This window comes from Capricornis sumatraensis, chromosome 13, assembly GCF_032405125.1.
Source record: "Capricornis sumatraensis isolate serow.1 chromosome 13, serow.2, whole genome shotgun sequence".
In the NCBI taxonomy this organism is placed as follows: Eukaryota; Metazoa; Chordata; class Mammalia; order Artiodactyla; family Bovidae; genus Capricornis; species Capricornis sumatraensis.
In genome coordinates, this window is record NC_091081.1 from 61,526,643 (window position 1) to 61,540,441 (window position 13,799).

Sequence of the window (13,799 nt, forward strand, 5' to 3'; positions counted from 1 at the left end):
CGGTCTGTAGACCAAGTCCTTTTCCCTACTTGTTGGCATGATTCCTCAAGATTAGTTAAGGCCAAAGTTATTCCATTTCTATGTCTCCTGAAGGACACTGTAAATTGTTAGAGCTTCTTCTACTTAGACTACCTTAAACATAGTTGAAAGACTTGTTTTTCCTCCTTTGCTCATTGTGAATTGCATTTGAATTGCATTTGTGAAACCCTGGGTGGTCGTGTGTGTGTGTGTGTGTGTGTGTGTGTGTGTGTGTGTGTGTGTATGTTTATACATCATATATCCGTATTTGAATGATGGAGAGAAAAGCCCAGGACAAAATGAATAAATTCCCTCAACAGTCTCAAATTTTTCTTCAAATATAGAAACAGGGTGGGAGTTAATAAGTATTTAAAGTACTTTCAAAATACCTTAGTGAGAAGACTTTGATTAACTAAAATGAAGCTTTGAGAATCTAATCTAAAATTGAAATGAATGCGTATTTCTGTTTCTATTTTTTAATGTACATTCTCTAGAATTATTAAAAATATTTAATATTGTTAATATTTTTAAAGTCATGTATAATAAAGGCTTATCAGCCTATCAACTAGAACAGCCATAAATCCACAAGAATTTTAAAGAGCCCCCAGAACACTAGAAATTCTTCAAGATGATCCAGGTTCTAAAACATTATGTTTCCAAATCTTTTTTCTTGGTCATATACTTTAGCATTGTGGTTATCAGTTCTTTTCTTTATAGCTGCAAACACACAACGAAGTTTGATATTTTAGGAATCCATTGGAACAAGCTGTTTTGATTCTGTTAATTCTCATGACATTTCTTTCATACAAGAAGAGAACTATGCTACTTTCCTCTTCATGGAAAGTTAGGTTGACTCACATGCTTGAAAAAAAAAGAGTTATTTTGTATGTCTATCTTATAATTTCCTGTTTGTAGCATATTAAGTACTGATATTAAGACTTAGAAGAATCCTTACAAGTCACATAGATGAGACCTCTTTGCTCTATAAATCCTCTGGTCACAGATCCTTCCCATTAGCCCCTTCTCCCCTTCCCTGGTATAGTAATCGGTGAATGATGTAAGGGGAAAGTCATAGGTTTAAAGGCATGCTCTTCTAAAGTAACTATCTGAAAGATAAAAGAGATGCTAGCCTACAAAATAGAACACAGCCACCTTTTAGAAGATTTGTGAGGGATAAGTAGTTTCAGTCCAAGTGCTAGCATCTCATCAGTTTGTCCCAATCTCTTGAACCTGTAGTTGAGCCAAAACTCTCCTGAGCCAAGCTTTCTCGCAAGATTTCCTGTACTTCCTGTTTCTATGTGAGCCAGAAATACCATGAGAATGACCTTCCTTGTGGTATTTCTGCACTTCTACTGTGGAATGAAGATAATCCCATATTGGGGAGAATTTTTGTTTTTAATTGTACAGTATTTTTAATTTCCAAATATTCTCATGAAGAAGATTCCTCTTTGAGGATGAAAACTTGAGATGACATTTTCCTGGCCTTAATTTATTTTGACTATGAAGTGTTCATGTTCAATGATTCAACATTTTGTAACTTCTCTAAGGTATTTTTACATGGAAATATGTAAAATTATATAGAGAATACAGTGGAAACCTACGTCCTAGGATTTTTTTAAAAAGTCATTCTGAAAGGAATATGCAATGAAGAGTTATATTCTTAATACTTTAGTGTATGTAACATATTATATCATATATTTGTTTTCTTTGTTCTTAACCCCTTTGTTCCAAGGGTCAGGATATCCTGATGCTAAGTACTATTACAAAATAACTGAACAAAAATAAAAATAGTCAAACACTTAGGAAACTCTTCAGTTGTTATGTCAAGGAAGTTTGTGACTGAGGAGTGAGTATAAGACACTATTCAGGAAATATGCTAATAGAGGACAGCAGCATACATGTGCTTATTAAATAAAATTGTCTCAATTCTAGAGAGCTTGAATGCCCCCAACCTGATGGAAGGGTAAGATAAGAACTGGGAGGGCTGTCAAAAGTGGTAGAACTGTCAGATTGAGCCTTAAATCCCTTCATCTCTTAACAAAGAAGGAAGTTAAAAAAGGCACATCTTTCTCATAAGTGGGTCATTGATTCCTAATTGGGTTGTATGAATATCTGGTTGTTACAGGAAGAGCTGCTTGATCAATATTTTAATCATGAAACTCACAAGCAGCAATGTCCTAAATGTGTTTTATTGTTTCTTGTCCTTAAAGATGTTGACCCTTCTTCACCCATTACAAAAGGTTTGCCAGTGTACTTTTCCATCCAGAAAAAAGAAAAGCCACTTAATTCACTGGAGAAAACTAAACTTCTCACCCATGGGTTTAGAGGAATAATCATAATAGCAATAACAACATGACAGTAGCTTTTGCTAGTTTCAACTTTTAAAACATGAGGTGAGAGAGATGAAAGTAATACACACCCTACAATGGTCCTTATCCTCTCCCCTAAAGAAACAGCAAATGACTGTGTGATAAAACAGCCCCAGAAGGAAAGCAGAACAGGAGCAACAGATTGTACATCAACAAAATAAAATGCCAAGCAAAATAAAGCCCTTTGCAATGCTGAGACATGAAAAGGAAAGATGGGATTGTTACAATGACCTCCCCAAGAAAATAGGAGTTAGCCACGTGAATGTCCAAGTTCAAATTGCTCCTACCAACCCAATTTGCTGGCAAAATACCACCTCACTTTCATTTGTGTCAAGGCTTTTCACACTAGCTCCAGGGGACAACCCCTCTGCTGTGCGAGTTCTCACTTCTAGGCTGAGTGCCTCCATCTCTGAACCTCAGGATCCAAGACAGGCGGCCCCTGATTGTCCTCAACTCAACCACTGTCAGGTCGGGGGGCGGGGGGGGGGTGCCATTTGTGGCCCAAATGTCATGTCCCCAGCACTCTATCTCTGGAAAGTGAATCTTCAACACTTTCTTTTTGCTGTCATTTATGTCTCCAATGGATCTGCTTTAAAATTATTATTCCATCCCAAATAATGTGTCCAGGCTTTGCAACCTCACCGCACGTTTGAGGATCTGGATGCTTCCCCAAGTCACTTCTTTCAAAGTTAGCTCTGGAGTGTGATTCACTGTTATTTCCCTTCCAGCCGAAGGGCAGCTGAGGTTACAAAGGGATTGGACTAATAGTCCAAAATTCAGTTAAGTTTGCTGAGAACCAAGTGACAGCGGAGAGGGAGAGTTATGGAGGAGGGGAGTGTGTGAACTGTGGTCCTGGGGAGCAACCCAAGACCTTTCGAATAACCCCAGCTCAGTGCAGACTGTGGTGGACTGGCAAGGTGGCCCCCAGCCAGACCTTCCAGAAAGGAGCAGCTGCGAATCGGTCCTGCCAGTGCTCAGCCTCCCGTTTTCTCCTTGAGGGCTGGAGCTGCGGAAACTTCTAGGTTTCCTGCACTAAGAGGGTGACTCCTTACCTGACACCTTCAGGTAACTGGCCTCTGGAGTACCCCTCTGAGAGGCTGGCAAAGGGGAGCCCCCCACCTCTTGGCATGAAGTCCTTAAGGGCTAAACAAGCCACTTGAGAAACTTTGACAAGCACCAAAAGAAAACTGAGAACAAATAAATCGGAAGAAGATAAAAAGCAAAGGCTAAAACCTCAATGGCTTTTTTCCCCCCTCTGCTGTCGTTCCAGCTGTAGCCTGGGATTAATTAAGTGCTGCGAAGTCAGTGCCTGAGAGAGAAGGGGGGAAAAATGCTTTCTCTCTCTAAGGAAGGAGGACAGGAACCGTTCTCACCAGTGAGAAACCTTGGGAAGTGAGTCGCTCTCGTCGTCAGTGTTTGTGGAGGGACTGGAAGGACAGGGGGGCTGTGCCAGGCTGGAGGAGGCTTGCCTTTCCGAAGCTGGAGAGGATTTTCCGGGGCTTCGCCTTCCCCTGCCTGGGAAGAATTTCCCCTCTGGTAGCAGCAGCCGCCGCCGCCGCGGCAGCAGCAGCAGCAGCAGCAGCCCGACCTCCTCTTCTGGGGACCAGGGCAGAATGCCTGTGCTCGAGCGCTATTTCCACTCGGCAGAGCTGGGCAGAAGGTGGACGGCCCCAGAAGGTGAGCTGCCCGCCCCCCTGGGCAGCCGGCCGGGGTGCCAGCAGGGGCCGCTGCCCTGGGACTTGCCAGAGATGATCAGGATGGTAAAGCTGGTCTGGAAATCCAAAAGTGAGCTGCAGGCGACCAAACAGAGAGGCATTCTGGAGAATGAAGATGCTCTCCACAGCATTCCAGGTAAACGGACTGGGAGGTGTGAGAGGTACCAGGGCCAAGTCTGAGGACTTTCAAGTCCCTTCCTTGGAGAGCCCAAGATATAAAAATGGGAAAAGGAAGGCAGGCAAACTATACAGCATAAGGCCCGAGGGCTGTGATTAATGAATGTTTGCTCTTTTATTGAAATGCATCTTAAGAGTGATGTGGCAGGAGGAGCATGAAGAGTGGAAAGTCAAGAAATCTGGGATCTGGGCTTAAGCTGTCACTTGATTGTCCCGTGGCTTAAGTGAAATTTCCTAAGCTTCAGTCCTGATAAGGAAGGGAAGAAATTGGGCACTTTTTGTCTATCCTGTCTCTGCAATTTCTTGTTGATAAGCTAGTTGTCTCTGAGAGAATATTCTTCTTAGGTTGCTTTTTTGTAATGCTTTATGCAAAGTAAAATATATTTTCTCATTTTCTTGTGGTTTACAGGCTGTAAACCATGTATTCGTGTTCCCAAGAATGAGTTTGAACTGAACATTTTTTATGTTGTTAGAAACTTGATAAACTGCCTTGCCTCAATTTCCCCTTTTGACAAATGATGATAATACAAGTTTCCCCATTGATATTAGGAAAATTCAGCTCACAAATGTGGAAATGATGATTCATAGGAGCTTTGTCATGTTATAAGAATGTGCTGTGTTTGGGACAGTTGAGAAGAACTTTACTATATTTTTAACAGTGGGGACCACACCATAAACACATCTAGGATCCCTTTGGAGGATCCCAAGAGACTCTGATAACACCGTCAACTAAAAATGCAGGGTGTGCTTTTCCTTAGGGAATATGTTGGTAGATATTTGGAAAGTGGTGGTTCACTTTAGAAGAACGAATGTGAGCATGTGTTTATGCATTTGAAGTCTTGGCTAGCCTGATGCGTGGAATCCTGACATGCCATTGGTGGTGAGAGATGGGGAACTAGATGGAAAAGCTATACCAAAAATTACCTCTTCTTCTCATGGAAAGAGACTAGGAAATCAAAACTCAGCTAATTTTGTTTTTAATCATTTATGCAGAAACTTTTTTAACTTGCCTAATTATTTAAAGAGAACATTATTAAAAAATAATGTTCTGGGCAAGAGGAAAACAGATTTGAAAGGAATTAAAAACAAAAAGTGTTGGTCTCTAGTAAACAATGAATACTTAGGAAAGAGAAGGAAACCCATGAGACTGAGGTTTATGTGGCATTTGGGAGATGGATGCCCAAGGAAATGGGTCTTGGTCAGAAAAAATGAGGTAATGCTAAAGCCATCCCATATTTCATGTGAGTTCAAGAAAAATGGAAAAACCCACCTGGGCAGAAAACTTAACTATGACACTTCAACTTTAACCACTCTTGGTTTGTTTCAGTCTAGTGAATGATTAAAATGCATATTTCAAATTACAACTTTGGTAAAACTACTTAATCTAACAGATGTTAGTTTGTCTGTAGAGATATGTGTATATTATTATTTATATTATGTGCTAGTGGGCATCTAATTCCTGAAAAAGCAATACTATAGAGAGAAAACAAAGCGTTACAATTTTTTATCACTTAAAGTTACATTTTTCTGAATGTTGTGAAGTTGAGCTAAATGAGTCTCAGTGTACCCGCGGGCCCCTAACCTCTCGCTCAGTGGAATATAGATCAGTGGCCATGCTGGTTCCCAGGGAGGCTGCTCCCTCCTTTGCTGGTACCCTCGTCCTGCTTGCCAGGAAGCAAGATGTAATTCAGCACCTCCCCAAAAGCTGCCTGTTTGCCTTCTCTTCTTCCTTCCCTGCCACCCCAGCCTCAAGGAGATGATGGACTCACAGTTTCTGATATGGACAAAAAGCCATTTTTCATCCATATATGCAGCATGAGTCCATATGATGAGGCCCCAAAGGCGAGTTGCTTCACTTTCCAAAATGTCTCATTCGTTCTCTCATCTTGTTGCTGAGGCTGTGTTTCCTCCTCTCGTCAAGTGCTCTGTACCATTCTCACCCTACCAGCATGATGGTGAGGGACTCAAGAGCATGTGTAGATTATTTCCCAAAGCCTGGCATCTTTCTATTTTTAGAAGGACTTGGTTTAAACTGGCTCCAGGTTGTGTACAGGGTTTAAGTAGAAGGTTCTTCAAAAAACACCAAGGCAACCTCATGCTCTCTTGCTCTCCCTCTCTGTCTCTCTCAGATCTGACGCTAGCCTCAGAATCTTCAGACAATATAGAAATACTTTGACAAAATGGAATAATCTCTGTTCCTCCACAGAAATTGCGCCTGAGACTTACTTTATGCTTGGAATGTCTTTTTGACATAGGCAACTGAAATTTTTCATTAAACCTACAAAATCCAGCTCACACCTCTCTTTCTTTGCAATGGCTTTTCTGCTGTCCACCCCCCACATGCACATATTCCCTCTCTTTCACTCTCTTTACCTGTAAGAACTTCACATAATGCATTTCTAGTACACAACGTTGGCCATGCTCGTAACAAAAAACAGGAAAATTAAATACCATAACATTCTATGTGTATTTCAACTGCGTGTGATAACAGATAAATAAGTTTACATTTCTAAAAACCATGAAACTGCAGGAATTCTGAAGAGAATCAACAATGTAGAGAACTTTAGAGACTGAAGTCACTGTTTCTTAGTAAGCTGAATTTAACAGTAAAAGTTCTGGCTTTTCTTTTCCTTAGTGAAGGACATCATTATTTGTACTCATACTTCTTAGTCAAGACTGGAACTTTGTTTCATAAGTGAAATAGAAAACTGCTCTGAGATTTTGCTTAGGTAAAGGGAGAAAACAAAAGGATTTGTGGAAAGATAAATGCATGCATAAGTTTTCATGAGAAATATTTAAGATGAAGTACACTGAACTGTGAGTGGAGGAAGACAGAGAGGGACAAGGTCTCCTGAGGAGAGCAAGCAAGTTCTACAGAGGTCATACATGGGAATATCTTTGCTAGAGGCTTGGGAAGGCCCCCTGGAGAAGGAAATGGCAACCCACTCCAGTACTCTTGCCTGGAAAATCCCATGGACAGAGGAGCCTTGTAGGCTATAGTCCATGGGGTCGCAGAGTCGGACACAACTGAGCAGCTTCACCTCAATGCAACTTTTAAAGCAATGGGTTGGATTTTGTTTTTTAAGTCTTTATTAACAGGAAAGGACCAAAGGGTAAATAGCACAGAAGTGCTAATTTTTACTTTTTGAAGTATAATTGCTTTGCTAATGTTTCTGGTATACATCAGGCTGAGTCAACCACATGTGTCCATTTATCCCCTCCATCTTAAGCCTCCCTCCCACCTCCCTCTATGTCATCACAGAGCGCTGAGCTGAGCTCTTTGTGCTATTCAGCAGCTTCCTACTAGCTATCTATTTTACACAAGGTCATGTATACAAATCAATGCTACTCTCTCATTTGGTCCCACCTCTCCTTCCTACCCACTCCCCTCCACCCTCCAACCCCCATCCCCATGTCCAGAATACTGGTCTTAAAAAAAAAAATAGGTTGGGGGAGGGAATGGGGGTTGATAGGAGGGAGAGAGAGTCTCAGCTTCACACTTCTCAGGGTGTGCTTCTAGGCATGGCCCCAGGAGCTGGACAATTGGCAGAGGTGCTGCTTGCCCCAGAGAGGGACTCTGGAATGTATCAGCATGCTCAGATTTGGAGTTTTATCTCAGTTCCTTAAACTTGTGCCCAAGTATTTAATCTTATTAACACTCATCATTTTCCCTTTATGAAGCAAATGAAGGATGCCCTAATTGTCTAGTTAACACAAACGGGACAAACAGTAATTTAGAGACTAAACAACTTGTCCAGACTTTCACATGGTGTTAGAATCAGACCATCTCAATCTTCCCAACTCTAGTCCACAAAACTAATGTGATCAGGACACAAGCTGGGTAATTTAAATTTAAACCAAGACATTGTTTTGTGGATTATATATTGATGAGCACACATGGGGATTCGGCAGGCAAGATAAACCTTGGTCCAAGCAGAAAAAATAAAATTACCATGCAAAATAAGTCAAAGAATTGTGCCTCCTTTACATTTTTAAACTCGTTTTGTGGGCTTCAGGTTTAAGTCAAGGTTCCAGTGCCGGGAAGATTCCCAGGGGGAGATGCCCCATCTATTATGAGTAGAAAATAAGCTTTCAAGCATGGCGGTGAGAGCATGCCCAGAAGAGGGGAGAGGGGAGTGGGGAGAAGTAAGAAGGACAGAGAATAAATAAACGGTTTCTTAAATGCTGTGAGTGCAAATATTATTCTAATTGTGATTCTAGTCAGCAGCTTAAGACTAGACATCCCCTAGCAGGACTTGGTCTTAGTTGAATAAATAATTTGATTTCAGAATTCAACCAAATAACTGCAAGCTCTGCAGCTGTGGAACTTACCTTTCATTTTGATATCTATGGTCTAAATTTTATATTATGTTTTACTTATTCATTAAGCTTGTTTCCATTTCAATAACCTTTGGTTACAGAAATATATAAAACATACACCTCCCTCAAAAAGAAAAAAGCATTCATTTTCCCCATAGCCATTATAACTTGTCCAGTCTTCAAGGAGAATAAAAATATCAGAAATTTGCTTTATACTGAGCCCTGAAAATCGAATGACTTCAGAAGAGAAAATATCTAAAAACAATTAACTGATTCCAGAAAGTAAAATTCAAATTGACAAAGCAGCTATTTTTAAATATCTCAAGTATCAAGCATGATATACATTAAATATGTTGAAGACTGAAATTTTTATTATTATAAAACCAAGGAGCATTTATTAGACTGTAATATATACCAGGGACTGTGGTAAGTGCCAAAGATTCACGGAGCAATCAAACTTAATAGAAGAACAATTATGAATTTATGAATCAGAATTTCATCTAGAGCTTCACTTTGAAAACAAGCATTTGTCAGTTTAGACCTCTATGTCAACTCAAAGTATTGGCTATAAAAACTGGCCAGTAAAATTCAAAAACTCTAGTAAAAAATTCAAGCATACTTTCAAATACTCTTCATTATTAATGATTTCATTCAAAGCAGGACAAATTGCCTTGATTGAAGAATCAATTAGTCTTAACGGTAGATAACTTGACATTAACCCATAACATTTTTCTGTGTTCTTGTAGACATTAGTCTCCTCTCAATTTGCTGTTGTTAGTCACTAAGTCATGTCCGACTCCTCTGTGACCCCAGGGATGGTAGCCCATCAGGCTCCTCTGCCCGTGGGATTACCAGGCAAGAATACTGGAGTGGGCTGCCATTTTCTTCTCCAGGGAATCTTCACAACCCAGGGATCAAACCCACGTCTCCCGCATTGGCAGGCCGATTCTTTACCACTGAGCCACTAGGGAAGGCCACTCAGTCTCTAGCTACTGGATGATAATCATTGACGAGTCAATCCAGTCTTTAAATGTGAGTGCAAAATTGAATGAAAACTGGGATACATCATCTCACTTTGAACTAAACCTGTTCTTCATCTGACTTCCTAGTTTTCATAAGAGGCATCACGCCTGCAGAAACCCAGATTCAAAACTTCTCCCTTCAGCTCTCCAAGTCCAGTTGGCTCCAAGTCCATAAAATAAGTTAAGAGTACCAGGGTGTCATTGTAGTGTTGAGATTTTTTTAAAGTTTAAGACCTGCCTCTCTGTTGTGAACTGTGAAAACTGTACAAATTACTTCAATTTTCTGCGGCTCCCTTTCCCTTCCTTTAAAAAAGGGAGTTAAAACAGCAACCTCTGCAAAAGTTGAGGATTAAATGAGATGATGTTAAAAAGTACCTAAAAGAGAGCTATATCCTACCCAATGCTCAATAAGTGTTCACTATCATAATTAATGATATTGCTGCTATTTCCTCAACAACTTATGCCCATTGCTTTCTTTCTATTCCATTATATGACCCTGAGCTAAACCTCAGGTTGTTTGGCCTATTATCTTCCAATAGCCTCCAACGCCAGTACTCTCTTTGTACCCCTTTTTTGTCCCCCATCATTTAGATAAATAATACCAAAAGAAAAATCAGAATACACCCCCCTTTCAAAATCATTCAGTGATTTTCCATTGCCTATGAAGATAATCCAAATTCTATTATTCTGCATCCAAAGCTCTCTACACTCTGAAAGTAGCTCACTTTCCCCACCTTATTTGTCATTATTGCCCTCTAAGCCCTTGTATTCCACTGTGACAAGACAAGCATCCCACAGTCTCCAACTTGTTTTCTGCTTATCATTGCAAATGCCTAAGATTACTTTACTTGCCTCCATATCCCCAATTCCTGTTATCACTGAAGACCACACTCATGTGCCATACCCTCCACAAAGCCTCTCTTGAGGTCACTGAGGAAGTATGCCTTTCTCTTCTAAAGTCTTACTGAACTTTCTTTGTATTTATTTCACAGGCAAATCGCTTTTTTATTTTATTATAATTAATGTGTATTTTCTTCCTCCCCTCCTAGATTTTCAGCTTTTTGAGAATCTAGAGAACATTCTATTTTCTTTGTGTCCTCCCTAGCATCTTTCACATGTCAGCTGCTCAATACACTTTGATAAGTGAAAAAAAAGGAAAATTATCAGAAGGAATAAAATAGCTTACAAGTTGCCATTAAATGCATGAATGAACTTTTTTTCTAGGCACAGATTACTTAAGAAATATGAATTCTAGCTCTTCCTTTTAATGGAATTATTTTTAAACTTATGTTCTGGCAGAAGATCAGGATTAGTCATTACAGCTTTTAAAGGAAAAGAAAAGAATACACAAGAGTGAATTTCAAAACCATTAAAAAGGTATAAAGTATGTGCAGAACTCATATGAGACAGTTCTCTTTCACATAGAGGAGTTGTCATGTACTGATGATTATCAAATTTTAGAGTAAATGCATGTAAATTATGCCTGCTTTATATACTTTTAGAATAATTACCCTGTTCATGAATCTTGGAACATTTTACATCAACTAAAGTTTCAAAAGTTACTTCTTTTACAGATAACACTCTGTATATTCCTCAACGTAATTTCAAAAATAGAATGCGGAACGTGTGTGTTTACCCGGTTCTACAAATGAGCTTTTGAGGGGATGAAGCTGAATGGTGGATGTTATTCCCACGTTCTCTGCTTTTTACCTAGAAACAGCTTCTTTTTTCTTTTTTTTCTCTTTCTCTTTTTTTAAAACAAGGCTAGTTTCACTGGACAGCAAAACATTGACTTTTGTATCTAATTTCTAAAAGGAAAACATTAGAAACTTTATTGTTAAAAGACCGAAAGCTCCAAGTTATTTTTTAATTCACAGAAGCAGCTGAAAGTGTGTGCTCTCTTCTATTATGGGATTATTTTCTCTCTTTAATTATCAATACATTTCAAAGTACATGGTAGGTACGTATCACCATATCAAAACTATGATACAGAGCAAAGCTCAAAGTACTTGTGATTTGCCTGCACTAGCCTGGATGTACTCACAATGCAGACCTTGTTCTTTGTTTTTCTGTTTATGTCTCTCTGCCTTTCCATGTATTTGTATTTAGAATTGTCTTTAATCTCTTTGTGTGTGTGTGCTCAGTTGCATTGGATTCTTTGCATTGTGACCCCATGGACTGTAGCCTGCCAGGATCCGCTGATGGGATTTCCCAGGTGAGACTTCTGGAGAGGGTTGCCATTTCCTCACCCATGGGATCGGCTTGACTTAGGGATCGAACCTGTGTCTCCTATGTCTCCTGCATTTCAGGCAGATTCTTTTACTGCTGAGCCACTAGGGAAGCCTGAAAATATTGAGGTCACTCCAAGAGTTTGGATTTGTATCTGTGTACTTGTCTCAAATTTCCTCAAACTACAAACTTATCAAAGACCCTTGCTTCAGAGTACTTCTCACCTAACAGTACACATGGCATGATATTTTATAAACTGTAAAGTGAGCCCCTGTCCTGAGCATTTTGTTATTACTATATGTCCTTAGTTACTCAGTCATATCTGACTCTTGGGACCCCATCGACTGTACCCTACCAGGCTCCTCTCTCCATGGTATTCTCCAGGCAAGAATACTGGAGTGGGTTGCCATTTCCTTCTCCAGGGATCTTCCCAACCAAGGGATCAAACCCACACCTCCTGCATTGGAGTCAGACTCTTTACTGACTGAACTACCAGAGAAGCCTTCTATTACTATAGAAGAACCTATAGGTTACCACCTTTATCATTAGTAACAAGATAAAACCTACAAGTCAGCCTTGTGTGCAATTGAAAAGCATAATTGACAAGACAAAGCAGGGCTTAGTTGTATATGGTCTTAAAAGTGCATCCAAGGGGCAAAGCCTACTCCAGAAAACAAAATCCCTGGAGATAAAAAGATAAATTTTGAAAGATATTGAGTAGCATGCTATTGCATGTACCTGGTAGTAGAAATTGGAAGGTGGAAAAGCCAAAAAACTGTAAAATAAAATCAAGGTGAGAGATATAATGGGAATGAATGCAGATCTTTGGTCAAGGTTATTGAAAAAGAAAATTAAATAGTCAAGGGTAATAAGACATATAATGTAATCATTAGAAGTTTCCCCATTGAATCCCCAAACATTCCTCAACCTCTGGAATTAAAGCCAAAGCACAAGATTCTCTTTCTTGCTTCCTTCTCCATTTTTTTTTTTTTTTTTTTTGGCATGGCACACAAATCTCACAGAAATCTATAGACACATGGCACACAAATCTCACAGAAATCTATAGACTTGATGAGCACTTCACAAAACCCCAAAACACTCATTTAGAGGATCTCTGACAAAAATTTCATTCAAAAATTAGAATTTTCTGAAGAAAATGACTGAGAAAGAAAAGAGAAGGGAACAGGTAGAGCCAATCATAGGGCACCCAAGGAGAAGGAAGAAAGATGAGGTCACTGCAGAAAAATTGGATATAAGTATAAGAAAGTGTTAGTCATTCTGCTGCTGCTGCTGCTGCTAAGCCGCTTCAGTCGTGTCCGACTCTGTGCGACCTCACAGACGGACGGCAGCCCACCAGGCTCCGCCGTCCCTGGGATTCTCCAGGCAAGAACACTGGAGTGGGTTGCCATTTCCTTCTCCAATGCATGAAAGTGAAAAGTGAAGGTGAAGTCGCTCAGTAAGTGTCCGACTCTACGTGACCCCATGGACTGTAGCCTACCAGGCTCCTCTGTCCATGGGATTTTCCAGGCAAGAGTAGTGGAATGGGTTGCCCCTCTTCCAGGGGATATTCCCAACCCAGGGATCGAACATGGGTCTCCTGCATTGCAGGCAGATTCTTTACCATCTGAGCCACCAGGGAAGTAGCTAAACATAAGAAGCATAATCAAAAACACATACAGAAATAAAGAGGAAACCAGTCACTGATGAAAACATTTGTCACAGGGATCTCACATTTCTACATTCAAAGGTAAAATAAATGTACCCTGTTTCTTTTCTTCCCCTAATCAAATCTTCCTCTTGAACCCACCCTAATGAGGGGTAAGGAAATATGAACTAGTTAACAAGGTGGTGGCCAGTTTCCTCTGGATGAAGTGACTTCTTTTGGATAAATACTTCCCTCCCCTTGCTCCTCTCCAGGGCGCGCCCTGGTGGCTGTGTCTCAGGTTCCC

At 40.2% G+C, this 13,799-nt stretch overlaps 1 protein-coding gene across 3 annotated transcripts in view; it reads left to right on the forward strand.

Annotated features, from left to right (window-relative positions):
- The window catches only part of PDE7B (phosphodiesterase 7B), a 247,656-nt gene that overhangs the window by 87,028 nt on the left and 146,829 nt on the right, over positions 1-13,799 (forward strand). The window contains exon 1 of one of the 3 annotated variants that reach the window (XM_068985152.1): positions 3,986-4,238. The exons of the other annotated variants lie outside the window; for them this stretch is intronic. Coding sequence (XP_068841253.1) covers positions 4,001-4,238 — 238 coding nt within the window. The 5' untranslated portion in view covers positions 3,986-4,000. Of the gene's footprint in view, positions 1-3,985; positions 4,239-13,799 lie in introns of those variants that run through there. 3 annotated transcript variants of the gene reach the window in all.